The sequence below is a fragment of the Sphaerodactylus townsendi genome, linkage group LG04 (assembly GCF_021028975.2).
Source record: "Sphaerodactylus townsendi isolate TG3544 linkage group LG04, MPM_Stown_v2.3, whole genome shotgun sequence".
In the NCBI taxonomy this organism is placed as follows: Eukaryota; Metazoa; Chordata; class Lepidosauria; order Squamata; family Sphaerodactylidae; genus Sphaerodactylus; species Sphaerodactylus townsendi.
This window is the reverse complement of record NC_059428.1, coordinates 71,006,334-71,025,603: the sequence shown is the minus strand read 5'-3', so window position 1 is coordinate 71,025,603 and position 19,270 is coordinate 71,006,334. Positions and strand designations below refer to the sequence as shown.

At 42.4% G+C, this 19,270-nt stretch overlaps 1 protein-coding gene across 1 annotated transcript; it reads right to left on the bottom strand.

The window, feature by feature from the left end:
- Nucleotides 1-259: 259 nt before the first annotated feature.
- On the bottom strand, nucleotides 260-5,605 carry CRYAA (crystallin alpha A). Its single transcript, XM_048492974.1, has 3 exons — nucleotides 5,310-5,605; nucleotides 2,628-2,750; nucleotides 260-1,297 (listed from the first exon to the last, which is right to left on the bottom strand). Exons 1-3 carry the CDS (start codon nucleotides 5,496-5,498, stop codon nucleotides 1,088-1,090), a joined length of 522 nt encoding a protein of 173 aa, XP_048348931.1. The 5' UTR covers nucleotides 5,499-5,605; the 3' UTR covers nucleotides 260-1,087.
- Nucleotides 5,606-19,270: the final 13,665 nt, after the last annotated feature.

The following is a 19,270-nucleotide window of genomic DNA, read 5'->3' as shown; positions in this document are numbered from 1 at the left end:
GCTGCTATAATTGCTTTGTGTGGGTGAATTTTGGTTTAAATAAGGCCCTGTGCTACTGGTTATAAAATCCCATAGCTGATTGCTTTTGCCTTGTCATGTTTAAATCAAGTCTAGGTACTGTGTTCCATAGAACAGAGAAAATAAAACAGTTGCTGGCATTTATGAGATAGATTGATTCTCTGGGGAGAAGTTGCGATCTTGAAGTTTTGTTTAAATCGCTCAGTCTCTTGGATGACATTAAGGAGGGAACTCCTGTTGCTTGTTTCACATTTTTTTATTGACTGCCACTGACTGAGTTCTCAGATTGTGTATCAAATATCAGTAGAACAGGTGGAGCTACGTTAGAATTACAGCAAGATTAAGGAAGATGGTGTGATACATGCAGGCCTGGAGAGAGCTTGGAAGGGGTTTGAAGCCTCAGCACTGTGATGGACCCTGAGGGGGGCTCAGCAAAGATAACGAAGGGATGCTTGTCCTTGCATCAGTGGCCACAAAGAAAAAATGACACTGCGGTGGATGTAAAGAGATACACTTAAAAAAGGAAACTTTGCTGAAAACAGTTACAGGCCCCTCCCCAAGACACGTGTATCGTTATTTGTCCTTTTACCTGAAAGAGCTCATGGCACAGTCATTGCAAACTCCATACATTCTCCCTGGTTTTTTCCCCCCAGTAATCAGCTCAGCTCTCATTTGCTTTTGTATCTGAATCACTTTAGCAGAGAACAGTTCTGTACTGTTGCTTCTGCAGCACCAAACTCAACAACGAATGCATTGAGAGCTAATGCCGCCCGCTACTTCGGCTGGGTTTGTAGGATGTTCAGACCCTTTTTCAGCAAGTACATCAACTCTGCATCATCCTTCGCCTCTCACGCTATCCTTTCATCACAGTGTTTTTGGCTTAGAGCTTCCAAGTCCTCTAGGTGTTCACCCAGTCTCTCATTCCCTCCAAAAGAAAAAAATAGAACCAAAAAAAGGAAAAAAAGAATAAAAAGAAACCCTTCTAGATATTCACTGATATCTATGTAATGGCTCTGTGAATGAGGCCCGCAAGAAGTGATAGCTTGGATGCTTCAGGTGCAGGTTCAGCCTAGGAAGAAGGAGCTGAGGTTGGCTTCTCTTCACGGGACACAGGAATGGGTCTCTCACCATGGCTAAGGTCAGTGTTGGACTGAACCTTGGGGGCAGAGAACGTCAGCATGCCATCTGCAGACAGAGAACAGGAGATGGCTGACTGGTCCACACTGGATGGGAGACGGTACCTGCGGTGGAATTCACGGGAGATGTACCCATGGTCATCCTGAGAAGAGACAAGAAAACCAACAGTGTTACAAGTGTAAAGTGTGTGGTATATGCATGTGTCTTCAGAAGGCAATTAACAGGTATAGAACAAATTACCAAGCCAGAAAAATAGATCACAGAAGTGACTCAACATATATCAACCCCTTTCTTAGGTAGGGAAGGTCCTGTACTTAAAGCATATCGAAAACATTCCTTCTCACTCTTTTTTTGTGAATAAATTTTGTAATTCAGGAACTCACAATACAAATTATTCCCTTGTGGCCCATTGTGGAATGTTTACACTGACGTGTAACCGCATTTGCAGAAGGTTCCCATGGAGCTCCTTCTGCTTGCAGCTCATCTGCCTGCCATTTCAGTGTAAAAAGTACATGAATAAAGTCAGTTTTCACTGCTGATTCAGTGCACGTGTCGTTTTCCCTTTTTTGTTTGTTTGTTTTGAGGGAGGTGTCTTTGAAGCTATGATGACACAGCATATATTTCAAGTCATCATAGTTTGGAAGACACCTCCCTCAAAACACACACACACACCCCCAGGGAAATGCGCAGAATCAGCAGTGAAAACTAACTTTATTCATGTACTTTTTACATGGAAATGATGGGCGGATGAGCTGCAAGCAGACAAAACTTCCAAGGGAACCTTCTGGAGGTGGCGCAGAGAATCCCAAAATGGCAGAAAATGCAGGCGTGAGCTGTGGAGAAACTGAAAGTGAGAGCTCTAAGGGGGGGGGAAGGGAAGAGGAGTTTGGATTTATACCCCACCTTTCTTTTCTGTAGGAGACTCAAATGGGCTTACAATCTCCTCCCCCCCCCCCCAAAAGACACCCTGTGAGGTAGATGGGGCTGAGAGAGCTCCGTAAAGCTGTGACTAGCCCAAGGTCACCCAGCTGGTGTGTGTTGGAGTGCACAGGCTAATCTTAGTTCCCCAGATAAGACTCCACAGCTCAAGTGGCAGAGCAGGAAATCAAACCCAATTCTCCAGATTAGAGTGCACCTGCTCCTAACCACTATGCCACTGCTGTAAAAGAACTGTTTTGGGGTGAAATGCTTTATTTGCCTACACTATGAGGACCAAAAAAAGCCAAAATGATTCTTTGCAAAAAGTCTGCAAGACGTTTTATTTGTGTTGTGCAGAATTGGCCAATGCCTACACTCTGATGAATTTTACTGAATTCTAAATAGTGGGTAAACAGTGATTTAAAAAGCTGAATATTGCATTAATATTATATCCCATGTTTGACCTTTCCTAGAGCAGATGCACATTGAATATGTGGGATCTAAATTTTCTGTCCAACCAAATAATTTATTCTTCTCTTGACACACTCACTTACCTGTCTCTCACTGTGTTTGCCATGGATCTCCACAAAGTCATCCATGACCTTCACACTCAAATCTTCAGGGGAGAAATGTTTTACATCCAAAAAGATTGTAAATTTGTCCCGGTCAGATCTCACCTGAAATGGAAAGGATGAGAAAAGAGCCCCCGCCCAAAAAACATTAGAATTCAAAATGTTGCCAAGATTTTGGTGTGATTATGTTTTTGAATGAAGTATCTCTTCTTGTACTTATTATATGTGTGTTTGCGTACAGATCTGTCAAGTCAAAGCTGACTTAAGGTGACCCCAGGAATGGACTTGTGAGGCAAGTGAGATGCAGAGATGATTTGCATTGCCTTCCTCTGCAGAGTCTGGTGATTTCCCTTCCAAATACTGACCTGCTTAGCTTCCACGATCTGGTGAGATCAGGCTATACCGTGTGGCCTTCCCTCCCATATTTACTACATAGTCTCTGTTAAATTATTGGTGTTGTATTGAATTTATTGTAAAAAAATTATTGTTAAATAATTATATATATTTAAAAGACTTAATCAGAAACCCATAGGAGTTACTGAAGTCTTTGAACTAACTTCAGTAGTATGGATTGTTTTTCAAAGGATTTTTGTGTAAAGTAGAATAGTATTCTCAGTCTACGAACTACAAAACGTTTGACAGGAGTACATTGGTTTAGCCACATATATGCAAAGCTTTGGCATGCCTCAACTGTCCTGGGTGAGACTTAGAGCAAGAAGGAAAAAGAGATCATAGACAATTCATCCTCACACTGGCTCGAACACAAGAGCTACTTGGGACAACACAGTTTTAAATCTAATTGTTCTGAATTTAGAAAAAGAAGAAGAGTTTGGATTTATACTCCACCTTTATCTCCTGTAAGGAGACTCAAGGTGGCTTACAAGCTCCTTTCTCTTCTCCTCCCCCCAACAGACACCTTGTGAGATAGGTGGGGCTGAGAGACTTCTGAAGAACTGTAACTAGCCCAAGGTCACCCAGCAGGAATATGGGAGTGTGGAAACACATCTAGTTCACCAGATAAGCCTCCACCACTCAGGTGGAGGAGTGGGGAATCAAACCTGGTTCTCCAGATTAGAATCCACCTGCTCTTAAATACTACACCACGTGACTCTTTACAAGTTTGGAGAGTAAGAGATACCCCTATTTGTTTTTCTTTTCTTATTAGCTATTTGAAATGCATTGTGCAGCTTCTTCATTTTGCTTAGTATTCTTCCACTTAATTTCTGTACTATTGTAACATATAATTACGGTTATGGGAATTATTTTGTTCAGATTTATTCTACATTTATTTTATGACATTTCCTACATGATTTGGCCCCAGCGCTCCAATGTAGATTTAGATCCTTTCAGCAGAACCTGTCACTATTGTTGCCCCCATGACTGTAAAAACGCACTCACATAGAAACACCACAGTAACCTTGGTCCATTCTGCACAGCAGAAACAAGACGTCCTGAGGACAGGAAAACAGGTGTCTTGGGGAGGAACTCTGCACAGCTCCCCCTCCCCAAGATGTTCTCAAGATGCCTTCTTTCAACTTGAGCTGTCTTTTTTTCGAAGTCGCTAAAATGTGGACTTATTCCCTGAAGTCATCTGCGAGTCATCTCCTGCTAGCTGTGTGGAGCTCAGAAGATTTGGAGACCTCTTATTAAAACTCTCTGGTCAGTTTCCTCCACTGCTGGTGCACAACATTTTGTGCTGCAGGGATTCTCTCTGTGTGCAATTTGTTGAAGTTTTCCTGGACATTTGCTCTGCAGGCTTTGATCCTGGGCTTCTTTTCAGCCTGAACAGTACATGGTTGTACTCAACTGTTTCTGCCAATTCCGGCAATATATAATTTTCCCTTAAAAGATATTTTTCAAGGACCTGTCTTTGAAGATGCAAACATATACATTCGAAAAGTGCTTCATTCTGCAGCACAAAATGTTGGGTGCCAGCAGCAGGGGAAAGTGACAAAAGGTTGTAATGGTTGGGTAGAGGGAAAAGGCCTCTTTCTCCTCTGACAGCTTTTTTGTCCATGCTGTCCGAACAAAAAATTAGGAGGCGAATTTTTTTAAGATGTCCTCGGGATGTGCATAATTTGCCCTTTTAATAGCTGGTTTTTAAAAGCTGCTATAGCTTTTTATTTGTTGAGTTCTTACTAGATTTTTGAAGCATGTCTTTAAAATGTCTGCAAAAGATTTTTTAATACCTCAAACAAGACAGCATTTCAGATCTGAATAACAAAATATTGTCTTTACAGATAGCCTTCAGAATGTTGGTACACCAGTAATAATAAATGTATTATTTAAAGTAGAAAAAAATTGTCTCAGTCTGAATTCACTTCTAGCTGTACACATGCACTCATATACAAACTCAGGTGAAAATGAATGTATTATACAGAAATTTATGTTCCTCTAATCATCCAACACACACTCTTCAGATCTACAGTACATTCTTAATCTCTTTAATCTGTTTCTTTTTTCTAGAGCAGCCATAACAAAATTCTGGAACAACATTTATTTTTGCTAAAGTCAAAATTAGTTCCTTTAGGCTTTTAATTTATCAAAAAAAACCCACCCACTCCATTCAGCAGAGTATTAAACTAATTATATCACTTGGTGGCAGGTGACTATTAACATAACCCCATAAAAGAGCATTAATGTATTCAAAAACAAGAATTTTACCTCAGAGATGCCTGACTCCAGAACTGTACGGAAGAGAGACTGCCTGTAGTAAGGACTGATGGTAGAGGAAAACAAAGGCATGAAATCATACTCAAAAATACCTTCTCCAAAAAACTGATCGAACAAACGGCTTGGAATTAAGGGACCAAGAGCTCGTTTGAACCAGGGGTGCTGAATTGTTATATCCATGATCTGTACTGTTGGAAGCTTAGAGTTGGATAGAAGACAGTGCAGTCACTTTGATGACAGTGAGGTCTTTGCTGGACTGCACAGTGGAGTTGTAGGAAACTTCCCTCTATATATACCTCTTTCACAGAATGAAAGCATTAGTGGGATTTTCTGGAAAAACATGATCTCATGTTGGAGGCCAATCTGGTCAGCAAAAAATTCAGGGGTTGACCTGTGAATGACAGCCTGGTTAGAATCAGTGCCAGATATCTCTAAACACTAGCTGGCTGGGCTGTAGCAATCTGTGAAGTTGCTGTTACCTCCATAGTGAGGACAGAAACATTAGCTCTCACCTGGGCAAGCAGTTTCAAAGGCCACTGTCATCACCAAAGAAATTTTCTACAGATTGATATTTCCTAGTCTTTGTTATGTTCAAGTTTATTTAATCTTCCTGCAGCCAAGAGGGAAAAGGGGACTTTCTCGGAAATGAATTTTACAGAAGATTAAGGATGTTTTAATTCTGGACAGCAGGACTACCAGCTCTGGACCCCCAGACAGAAATACCTGGTGGGCCACCCTTCACCCACTTTGACCTATAGGATCGCCAACTTTGGACCCCACACAAATACTTGCTGGGTCACCGTTCACCCACCCCAATCTAATACCAACATATGCCCTCAAAATCACATTACTTTGCCCTCAGTATCACCACTGGGATCACACTGTCATTTCACTTTCCCCCTCCCCCCTCCTCCCCCAGTCTTCCTCAACCACAGGCACCCCTTACTGAAAAGAAACATTTCTTGTGTCAGGACAGGAAAGCTGGTTTTGTGCTGTATGTGGAAAGAAATAATAAAATATATCTTATAATGCATTTCTTCAGAATTTGAGCTGAATGTCAGAAAACTATTAGGAGAAAAGACATTGATCTGAACTTTACATAACTTTAAAAAACATAGCCCAATGAAAAATCATGGGTATTGTTGAATTGCTGTGTCAGTGCTAGAAAATATGTTCTTCTGCAGCCAAGGTTGTGCTAGATGCCTGACATCTTATGCTGTGCACTCCAACTGTAAATCTACCACAACATTCTGAAGTGAAGCTACATGCTATTCTTTCTGCCTGCTGGAAAAGCCTTGGCATCCTAACTCAAAATCTGGTTATGTTGCAGATATTTGTTGGTAGCATAAAATTCTCTCATAGGCTTGTTAGCATCAGTGGTCTACTGAGCAGAGGTGGATCTAACACAGGCTTGACCATCATCTATATCTCAAAGCTAGCGTAGGCAAAGCTAGCGTTGCCAGCTTCAGACTGAGAAATTCCTGAAGATTTGGCAATGGGTGGGTGGATTGGAGCCCAGAGAGGACAGGGTTGAGAGAAAGAAGGAACTTCAGTGGAGTAATCATTTGTAATTCTGGGAAATCTCCAGGCTCTGCCTGCAGGCTGGCAACCCCAGCCAAAGCAGGTGTATAATAAATTTCATACCACTTCAATTGGGACATATTTTCCTACCGTGCCTTATGATATGTGAAAATTCAGATGCCAGGGCCTTCAGTCTGCTTGATTGCACTACAGATAGCAATTGTGGAACACAAACACAGGATAAGAAAACTGCACAGTGAGATTTCTGGGACTGGCAGAGGAGAAAGAGTTTCTACTTATTTTAACTTTCTGCACTAGCAGTATACTATTAGTACCAGAAACTCAGAAGTTATGTAGATGCCCCTTTCATGCAATACACAATTGTGTGAGCAAAAACCCTGTGCCAATACTTCTGGTAGCAACATCATCTCAGTTAAGCTGCTCTAACCTTATATGATTCCTCCCCTGCCTTCCACCTTTCATCATTCACTTAATGGAAATCCTGGAATTTTGGCAGATTCAAGTCCAGTAAGACAGAGACTTAGAGGTTTTTAAAATTATCTTAGGCTGATTCCGCATGGGCAAAAAACAGCAGTGTGAAAACAGTGTGAAAATGGTGTAAAAGGATTTAAAACGGTGTAAAAGGGTTTATACTGTTTTCATACCATTTTCACACCGCTGTTTTGCGCCCATGAGGAATCAGCCCTAGTCATTTCTTAGTTTAATGTGTATAATAAGTAAATAAATATTAAATCTGCATTGTATTTTTAGTAATCCTTACAATCCTTGGCAGTTACAATGCGGGGGGAGCAATTTACTCATAAACATAGGGCCGTGGTGGCGAACCTATGGCATCCCAGATGTTCATGGACTACAATTCCCATCAGCCCCTGCCAGCACAGCCAATTGACCATTCTGGCAATGGCTGATGGGAATTGTAGTCCATGAACATCTGGAGTGCAACAGGTTCACCACCACTGACATAGGGCATTTCCCTGTGAAAATGAATGTGGAAATAGACCTTTAGTTTATATCTATATTTTTAGGAAAGCAAGTGATATTATTTCTAATCTTGCTGTGCCTTGAAGCCCACTGTGCAGCACTCAGAATGAGATCATTTGGCTATTACATAATATCTACCTTGAGTGTCACTGCTTTCCATGGGACTTAGGTACAGCAGATCATTTGATATGTATTGCAGCCATTAGGGTTCCCATATGCCTGCTTATGGTGGGAGACATCCAAGTGATTGCTGCTGTTGTCTGCCTGTGCTCAGCTGGTTTGTTGGTGAAAAGTTGCTGTGTGTTTACACACACACACACACATGCACAGACATACTACCCGGCTTGCCTGACTTGCACCCTTGACTCATAAGCATAAAATCATTTGTAATAAAATTAATGTTAAATAAATCCATTATCAATTGTGAGATGAAAACTGAGAAGTTACTTGAGGCTCTAGGCTGGATTGGTTTTGCTGTTTTCTGACTCACATATTATTTTACAAGTTGTTTTTAAACTCCCTAGCCTGAATGCCAACACTGTCTTGCTTCCAGGCACTGGCATTTTATAATTATTCCTTCCTATCACTCGTTCTACCATGTTTAAAATAAGTGGAGTTCATTTCATTGCACAGTTTTCTGCCTTAGTCTGGGACAGGTCTTCCATCTCAGTTGTACACTGGAAAAGCTAAATATCAGCTGTCTTTATACAAAGGCAGATATTTATTTTATCTAAAGAATTTATATAATGTCAACAGTCTGCCTGGGTGCAGCCAGAGAGGCTTAAAAAGTTACTAGCAATCCCATTTTTCCACCTCAGAGCCCATGTCCTGAACACCGAACAAATCCCATCAGTGCTTGGGGCGTATAATATCATTGTTGTCAGATCAATGGTGAATGTACGTGGTGTTAATCCCTGGCACTTATTCAACCAAGCTCAGCAAGTTTCAGCAGCACAATACACCCCATCTCTTCATCAGTGGATTCATATGGAGAGCGATATACTCAGCACCTCAGTCCACAGACTTCACACAACTGTGGGAATGGGAGAAAGCAAAAGCCAAGATCACACAGAAAGTGTTGCCAATGGGGGCTATGGCCTTCTTCCCCAAGAACAAGGCCACTGAGCTAAAATTAAGCATTTTGTATTTCTATGGGTTTCATGACAGGGGCTATGGCCCAGTGGCACAACTCCTACTTTGTATACAGAAGGTTCCATGTTCAGTCTCCTATTCAAAGGTCTTAGGAAAGACCTTTTTCCATACACTGGAGATCCACCTCCAGGCAGTATAGACAGGACTGAGCTAGCTGGATAGGATTTGATTTGATTCACTATAAGGCCAATACCTTTCCTCTGCCTCCAGTGTTTTTTTTAAGTGGGTGGGGCTAAATGGGACTTTTTGCCAAGGAAGGGTTCTGGTTGGCCACTGGAGATTTGATTGACTGTATAGATTTTCTAAAATATTGCTTTGGCAGCAATTGCCCTTGCAGCATAATGTGTAAGTGAAGGTAAGCTGACTGAACGTAATGTTTTAAATTAATGTGTTCACTTTAAAAGACACCCTGTTGAAACTTCTGCCTGAAAGGTTGAAAGAGTTACTCATTCCCTGACATTTTGCAGCTTGCTCCATCTCTTGCAGCAGCTATACTGTGCTTGACTCTGCCTCCATTTAATGGGTATCATTCCAAAGATGCCTGAAGACTCAGGAAAATTGGGAACCCCATGGCAGAAAGTTAGTCATTAAATTTCTGCTATTGTAACCTATGACTTGTGATTGATTTTGCCTAGATCATGTTCACAGTTAAGCAAGAAATATCTTTTAGTGGGGGCAAGAAACAAAAAGCTCTGGTAGCTGACTAATGTTGGTTCCTTCTTATCCAGGTCTGTCCCCTTTTGTGCTAGGGTTGGAGACTGTGCCAATGCTGTGCCCCAGCTGCCCTTGTGTTTCCCTCCCATGCTGCACCTTAGCACTGGTGTAAGTGCCCTGCCAAATGTCCCTTGCCACCTCCACAGTGCTTTTGCCCCTTTGTGGATCATGCTGTAAGAGAAAATTGGTATAAGATCTTTTATCATTGGTAGATTATTCCAGAGGATATTGAGAAGATGGATAAGAACTATAAGGGGAAATGTTAGAGATGTAAACAAGTAGGTGGTACCTTTTACTAAGTGTGATAAACTTGCAAAAAGACCAAAAAAAGAAAATACATGCTGAAATGCATAAATTTTTGAAAAATTTAAATTTACTCAGAGGCTAAGAGTACGCTGCTGAGCATTTTGCAAAAATATTCCCAAAAACTGGAAGAACTGTTTAGATATATGATAGCAACTAGAGTAATATTCACAGCAAAATGGAAAGCATTTTGTCCATCCTGGGAAGACTAGGAAAATAAATTACCTGAATATGCAGTGATGGCAAAATTAATGCACTGTGTGAAGATTTTGGATTTATAACCTGCCTTTCTTTCCTGTACGGAGTATCAAATTGGCTTACAAATTCCTTTCCCTTCTTCGCACAACAGACACTTCATAAGGTAGAAAGGGCTTAGAGAGTTCTGAGAGAACTACAACTAGCCCAAGGTCACTCAGCAGGCTTCATGTGCAGGAGCAGGGATCCAGCTCACCAGATAAGAGTTCGCCACTCATGTGGAGGAGTGGGTAATCAAACCTGGTTCTCCAGATGAAAGCCTACCTGCTCTTAACCACTGCACTACGCTGGCTCTCTAAACCAACTAAAGAATTCCAAATAAATGAAAGCATATTATTTATATTATTTCTCAAAAATAAGGAGTACAGAAGGATATATATGAATTATTAATAACATTCTTGATATAGTGTATAGAAAACATTCCCTCAAAAGAAGGAAACATTTAATTGTATCATAGATTGATTATCATAGTAGGTGAACTCAATTCAATATGTGGGAATTTTAATAATATCAATCACTACTGTAAAATTATTTTTATTTATTCCATTTCATTATAATTTACTTTATGATTCTTTACATCACTATTGAGTTTATTAAGTAATATATAGGGTATTTACTATGAACATAAGAACATAAGAACAAGCCAGCTGGATCAGACCAGAGTCCATCTAGTCCAGCTCTCTGCTACTTGCAGTGGCCCACCAGGTGCCTTTGGGAGCTCACATGCAGGAGCTCACTATGCCAATAAAGGGAGCTCACTATGCCAATAAAGGTTTTACTGACTGACTGACTGACTGACTGACTGACTGACGGCTATTTTATGGCTATGGTAATTACTATTTAGTGCCCATTTTTACATTACCATTTACTGTTCATAGCTATTTATAACATTGCTTATTATATCATTGTTTGATATATTATATATTTAATATTGTTTAATATATGATATGCGTGTGTGTGTTTGTGTGAGTGTACATATGTGTGTGTATATGTCTATGTATTCCTTGTCACAGAATGTAATTGTAATTGTTGTTTGAATACGGTTTTCAGTTTCTTTTATTCTTATCTATTATGTTTTATTCATATCTATTAAAATAAATAAATAATAAAAACCATTAGACTTCTAAGAAAATACAAGTGCATCGAATTCTTGAGTAAGAATTTCTTAAAATAATTCTGAATGGATGCAATTTCTAAAAAGGATAGAGTTGGAGAACAAAAAATGGTTCTTATAAACTATCTTTGTTTCACCAAGCGAAGGATTTGCCTTGAGAATAGCTCTTGAACATCTGTCATCTGCTGCAAATGTTATTGCACTGTCTTTGACATGACTGCTTCTAAACACAGAATCAGACTTCACAAAGCAAAGCCATTCCCTTTATTATGTTCATAAAGTACAGTTCAGACAAATTTTCCAGTGTGTACATAGCACTGTACAAGTGATGAGAAATCTTGTGCTAAAATCACAACCTGCTCCACATCCATTTAGCAATATCTTCCCATGCATTATGAATTGGAAGGGCCAGCTTTCTCTTCTGTGAAATTATCATAACTAGACAACTCATATGGTGAGAAGATCTGTAAGTTCTAAGCCTTTCTTTTGTCTAGACTGGATTTTTCTAAGTCATTCTTATGTCAAGCTTTATAAGCCTTCATTTTAGTAAACATTCATTATATGCACAAAAGATAACACATGTAAATTGTGCTTTCTGTATGACAGCTTATCATTAATGTCCAGTGCAGAAACACACTAATCTCTTCCACAGGGAGACTGATATATTTTTGATTTAGGAATAGTAAGCACATTTCCCCTTGGGAAAATTCACCACATCTGATATCAATATGTGGAAATGTTGAAAATGTGACTTGCTTGCATTTCCTGTCTTCGCACATACTTTATTGTGCATCCTAGTCATTCAAGGGTATTTACATTTTTGTTCCAATACATGATATCTTATGGTAATTCCTGATGAATATGCTTGTAAAATAGTATGATAGTTCTCCAAATGTGAGAGAAGCCTCCCTGTGGAAGTACAGAAAAGTGCCAGTGGATGCATCAGGAAAGGGCAGCGGAAAAAGATACTAGAAGGAACTGGCAATTAACAGAAAATTATGGAAATGGAGCCAGTGCCCTTGGATCCTATCCTGAACTGAGAAATAGCAGCAAGGACAAGAAAGACTCCCTCATGCATTATTTCCCTAGAGAGGGGGTCATGGTGGACCCAAGCAGCGGCAACAAAAAAGGGAAAATGTCCTGCTCCTTCGTCTTTTCCATGCCACCACTGCTGCTTGGGTCCAGGGCAGACAATAGTTTTGCATTTTCCAAAGCCTGTGTCTCTGGCCGACTTTTTGGCCTTCTTGTCCTCTCCTTCAGTCCCTCCCATAGGCGTAGCTGCAACAGGGACATGTGGGGACACTGCTGTGTCACGTGGGCCCCCCCCCGGAAAATTACCCCACACACTTCTGGGAAGAAGGAAGGGCGTGGCTGGGCCTGGGCTCGATGTGTGCATGCCGCCCGGGACAGGGCCTGCCTGGGAGGCGCACGCATGTCATGCCCAGGCCCAGCCACGCCCTGGGAAGGAGGAGGGCCCCCTTGCCCTGCCAGGCCTGGCCACCAGGTGTGGGGGCCCATGGGGGAGGGGAGCACAAAATGCATAGTCTGCCCTGGGCTCCATTTTCCATAGCTACACCACTGGTCCCTCTCCACAGCCATAATTTGAAAAGGGCTTAGCTGTCTTCAGAAAGCTCTGCTCTATCCTGATTATTAGGCAAGGTGGTAATTTCTGAAGATTTCTGAGTGCCTCTCTAATTACTGCCAGAAGAAGCGGGGCGGGGGGGGGGGGGGGGGGATATTCAGCTGTCTAGCTTTCAAGAAGACAATATAGAACAGTGTGTTAACAAATCAATGGGTATATGACAACCCAACAAACAAACCATAGCACACTAGAGCTGCATAATTGGCTTATAAGTATATTTGTTCTTATCTAAACCTTAAATACATATAAATTACAATACAAAATACCCGTCATCAGATGTATATACGATAATATCCTTATACTACTCAGTGTAAATAAGCGTTTGTTAAAACAGTTCATGCATCTTTGAGGATATAAGCATAGTCTTTCCTATTCTTTACGCTTTCCTACTTATCCTACAGGTAAATCATGAGACATCCGATCATGAAACATCCAATACAAATAAGAGTGTAATTTCTGTGGTATCAGTTAAATCATAGTGTCTTTTAGTCCGTCCATAAATTCTTAACTTTCCACCCTCTCTGGGATTCTGTAATGTTGCGTGAGCTGCTGATGGAAAGCTTCCAGACTATGACGCACCAACCACAATTAGTTCCACCTGTTTGGCATTCTTCTCTGGCAAGTTGTCAGCCTCACCAATTAAAGGAATAATAGCCACATATTTGGGAAATTCGGGAAAACAGAAGCAACACACGTTTGCCTTTTCAGTGCCCTTCCTTAGTGTATCATTTCTCCCATCATTTCAATGGCTGATTGGGGTTACAACATCCTCTTTCTACAGTTCCCCACAAGCTTCTACGTTAAGCCAATTATGCAACTCTAGTGTGCTATGGTTTGCTAGCTTTCAAGAAGGCCAGTGGGCCATAGGGCAAAAGTGCTGCCCTGATCATGATGCCACCCAACCAGTCACTGGGGCCATCCTGTGGTTCTGACTGTCAGAGGTTGACCTGCCCAAGAAGAGGCAATATTCATGTTACTGGGGTGCTGTGGGTTTTCCGGGTTGTATGGCCGTGTTCCAGTAGCATTTTCTCCTGACATTTCACCTGCATCTGTGGCTGGCATCTTCAGAGGATTTGAAGTTCATGTTGAAGTTTAGAAGTTCATGTTTGAGTAGGCACTTAGTTTTTTGCTCGTTTTCAGACTACAATAATCTGTTTCACTCAACTTCCATAGTTCTACCAAGATACTAACCTTCAAAACCATTCTTTCTATAGTATACTTTATTCTTGACCAAGATTTTCTCACATTATTAGATGCATATCCAGAAGCATCTTGGAGGTTGACAAGATTCTGATCTAATTTTTTTTTGTCTCCTGATTATTCCTAAACCTGAACTACCCATCTCTGCTCCTTGACTTTGTTTTCAAACTGTAAGCCTTTGCTGTCATACCTCCTATTTGTTCTTGGTCTCAGTTCTGTTCCTGCTGGCCCCTTGGTCCAGATCTGCAACTTGGTTCCTGGAAATCTGTATGGGTGACTGAATAAAAATTTGTATTGTGATACACGTCTGAAGATGCGAGCCACAGATGCAAGAGAAACGTTAGGAACAAGATCCACCAGACCATGGCCACACAGCTTGGAAAACCCACCAGAACCAGTTGAATAAAAATTATTTTAGGAGCTGACTCCATTTCCATATTCCTTACTGCCTGTTTTTGTTATGTTCTGATGAGAATGGGTGTGGGACAGGAAATACTGCTGCTGCTTTCCTTACAGTTCTTATTCCTGAATTCTCACTATTTCCAAAAATACTATTTAATTCTAAGATTAAAGCAAAAACCTGAACTATGAACAGACTGCTTAATCTGAACTTCTTGTATACCGTTTCTGTGTAAGGGTTCCCAGGAGGCCCCTGGATTTTCTGGGAAACTTATCCGTGGACCAGTGTATTGAAGCATTTGAGGGCAGATTATTGCCTGCAGAGTCAGAACCTGAAATTGCATTGAATCAGAGAGAAAGTCAAGAGTAACTCTACAGGTTCCCATGCAGGTCTTCATGAAATAATGGCTGCTGATTACAGGGAAGCTGACTGAAAGTGATAAACTAGTGTTACCGCGCTGCTCAGGGTAACACTTTCCTTACTCTGGAGTATCCCGCTCTCGGCAGCGCCCAGGAACCCAAGTAAGACCCGACACGGCTCGGATAAATAAAAGTGATTTATTGAGATGCTGACCTAAGTGTCAGCACCTCCGCTCCACACAACAACGCTGCCTAGCAGCCTTACAACCCCTTAAGTAGACTTTCTCCTGTCGGGAGCCCGGGAGAATCAAAGACAGCCCACCACCATTCATTAACAGAATTCAAAAATAACCAATCATTCATTTGCAACATGCAGGAACCAATCAGTGTCCAGTAGGCATCCCCTTCTTGAGTTTCGCGCCAGAGTAGGGCGAGGTGATGACGTGTCCACTGGCGGGGAAAAAAAAACACAAAAGGTTTTCCCCAGGTGTCCGGGTCAGGAAGCAGAGGGTGATGACGGTGAGCTTCCTTTATCTGCCTGCTGACCAGTGGATTAAGGCAGGGTGAGTAGCGCTTCGACTGAGGTCTCCTTTTGTCCGGCAGGATATTATCAGGAACCTTTACATGTGAATAGGATGGGCCCAGGTGGAGCGGAGATGGCTCTCTGCCTTGGGCCAAGGAGGTTCCATACAGTCACAAATACAAAGAAACTTACAAATCCTATCTTCCTAGCTAATACAGTTGATTTCTACCTAGCTAACACAGAGAAGTAAGACAAATTTAACCTTTAATTCGAACACAGTCCAGAAGTGGAGGAATTTCACTTCCGGCTCTGCTATCACTAGGTTAGGGGTCCCAGTGTAATAAAGAATAACATGAGCTTGCAGATTGCTAGGCTGGTTAATGCAAAGAAAAACGAAGCCTGAGTGACCAGAACAATTTTCTTTTAACTTCATTGACGACGAGTGGTAATGTCTGGCAATGGAAAATGGACTCTGATAAAAGGGGAATGGCAGCTGAACAAGTCTGTCTTGACTGAAAAGCTAATATGCAGCATCACCAAGTCAATAGTGGCTTTTACATTGTTCACGTCAAAGCAGCTGCTCAATAACTCAGCCCTGTTAACTAGGCCTTCTGCCACTCCTGGCCTTTAACAACCTTTGGTCTGAAAACAAAGCCCAGTAAAATTCCCAGCAGCATCATTCTAGTGAAGATGGCTGCTTAGGAAAGCAGTATGGTCAGAGAAGAAAACAAATAGGCCTCTTGTCATTGCTAGCAGACCAAGTGAAGTGGAATATATCATGCCTCAGAGAGTTTTGTTGGTTCTGCAATTGCTCTGTGAGAGACAATGTGTGTGAGAGGAAAAGTATTGCTTGGAGTCATCACTGCATGAGTAGATGCATTATTACCCTGACGGCAAAAGAAATAATATTCCACTGTGTCACATACATGTTTTCTCCACTTCCACTCTTACATATAACTTTTTACCATTCCAGGGGGCATGCACTGCAATCCAGCAAGGGAGGCATCTGAATAGAAGCAGGCTGCTGTATGTGGATGTCCTTGATGGATGTGGAAACATATAAACATCTGACATTTCTCTTGCTGCAGGTGACAGAAGAGGTAGGAGGGACCACATGGCCAGGACTGAAATTCCTTCCTTGCTTGTTCTCACAGTGGGGGAAAATGGACTGCTATATTTGAATGAAGCCAAAGAGAAGCAGTTTAGCTGCATGAGATCAGAAACAATGTGGTCAAGATTCAGATTTCTAGCTTCAGATTTTTAAGAGCATTCTGGTTATTTATAACTATGTATAACATGCTTGCCCTAACTTGGATAGCCCAGATAAGCCAAATCTTGCCAGATCTCAGAAGCTAAGCTAAGCAAGGTCAGCCCTGGTTAGTATTTGGATGGGAGAGCACCAAAGAATACCAGGATCGCTACATAGAAGCAGGAAATGGCAAACTGCCTCTCAATGTCTCTGGCTTTGGAAACTCTATAGGGTCGCCATAAGTCAGTTATGATCTGACAGGAAAAAGTTCACACGCTTAATGTCACTCCTTCTCCTAGCAGGGGCAGACTGGCCATTTAACTTATAGGGAAATTTTCTGGTGGGCTACTACTCTGTTGGTAGCCAGAAGGAGTTATAGGCCGAATCCCCACAGTCAATAAAACGTGTAGCCATGTGGAAACTAGGACACGTGGATGTGTGGGCATGAGTGGATGTGCAAACGTGCACACGTTCAGCAAATATTGCTGTTCAATATTGTTCATATGTACCCATGTTGGAATGTTAAAGTGAAAATAAGAATTATGAATTTTTAATCGGGGCAGAGTAATGTTCCCGCTCCAACCCAATAGCCAATGAAAATGCCCGGCGCCCCCACGTTGTGACATAGTGACATCACCACGTGGCTGTGTGCGAAGAAATTTAAGAAAAGGTCCTGCCCCAACACAACAGCCAATCAGGACAAGGAAGAACACAAGTGGATCGCGTGTCCGAGGGGAATGTTACTTGAATCCACATTACTTGAATCCTTGATAGAAATCAAGGTCTTCAATGGAGTGGGAAGCGAGAATGTGAGATGAAAAGGCACTGCTTCTTTTGAAACCTGGATGTATCCGTATTTAATTTCTTGGTGGGGATTCGGCCATAGTCAAGCCCCAAAAACTTTGCCAGTGCCTCAGGGCTCCTCTGATTTAGATCCTTCATCAGCAATGAGAGTTAGTGTCTGTTTATCAATTGTCTCCTCCTGCACATGCCAGTATAGGGGAGGAATGCAGTCAATAAACATCTGAATGCATTGTTGGCTCCACTGAAGTAAGTGGCCCTGAAGTACTGGCTTGACTACAACACGGGCCACTTAACTGGGCTTGCTCTAGGGCCATTTTCACTTCTCTGACAACTTCTGCAGCAAGCTGTTTTTGATTCTCCTCAGTATTTCCTATGGCTCTTACATGTGACTTTCTTGAAACTGTATTTCACATGTTTCCTGCACTTAATACAGCATAACCATGACAGTAGATTCTTGAACTGTTAAAATAGATTTCTCTGCCTCTATTTTCCATTTTATCCCATCTGATGCAACTATAGATGTTTCTTTTCCTACCACTGGAGGGAACAACAATTTTGGAGAAACCAAATTTCACCTTGTTGCATCTTTTTCATATTTTGTTCCTACCTAGGCTGTACCTGTTACTTCAGACCTGAACTGGCCTGCCTGGGGACAGGGGTATCCTGGGTAAGATGCCCTCCAGTGGTCTCTCCCAATAGACTAGTCACTAGTCCAGGGGTAGGGAACCTGCGGCTCTCCAGATGTTCAGGAACTACAATTCCCATCATCCTCTGTCAGCATGGCCAATTGGCCATGCTGGCAGGGGCTGATGGGAATTGTAGATCCTGAACATCTGGAGAGCCGCAGGTTCCCTACCCCTGCACTAGTCAATGCCTCATGTATGCTCACACACACAACCTGCATTTCCCTGGGTCATTACTCTCTAATCAGGATATCTGACATAACCCTAGAGATTCTGGCCGTTTCCGCACGGGCAATTAATGGCAGCCTGGAGACGGTAAAAACGCCGTCTCCAGGCCGCCATTCGCACAGGGGGCGCAGCTGCATCGCAGCCGCCATTCTATCCGGGCGTCCTGGAAGCGATTGGTGTTTCCCCAGAGCGCTTGGAAGCGCTCTTTTGGGAAACTTGCCAGCCTCAAAAGCCACTGCCGAGGCATGAACGGCAGCAGCTTCGTGGACGCCTCCCCCATCCGGGTTACCTTGTCCCCGGGCCTCTGGTTAAGCGTCGCTGAGAGTTTGGGGACACGCTTCCTGCCCTGCGCCGCTGGAGCAGGTGCGCAGGGCCAGGGGGGCGTGTCCCCAGGCCTCGGCAACGCGCCAGAGGCCCGGGGACATGCCGGGTTGGCCGGGCGCCAGGACCGTCTGTGTGGACGGTCCCAGCGTCGTCGGGCCGGCCGCTTCCACCTTCGTGCAGAAACGGCCTCTGTGATGCTGCAGGGCTCTCTAGGAAGATTTCCAATTTCCCAGATGGACAGTCTCTGTGGGAGGCAACTGAGTGTAGCTCTCTTGATGTTTTCCTTTGGGTTCCAGAATAAACATGGGATTGCATGGGATCAAGCTGGCACCTGAATGACCTGTTACCTCATTTTAATGTAAAATATCCACCCAGGGGAAGTACCAAGGCGCATCTTTTAGATCATGAGTTGTATGGTTTTCATATGCGATAGAATGTGTGGGAAGGTTTATCTGACCTCACCATGATGCTGTGATGAT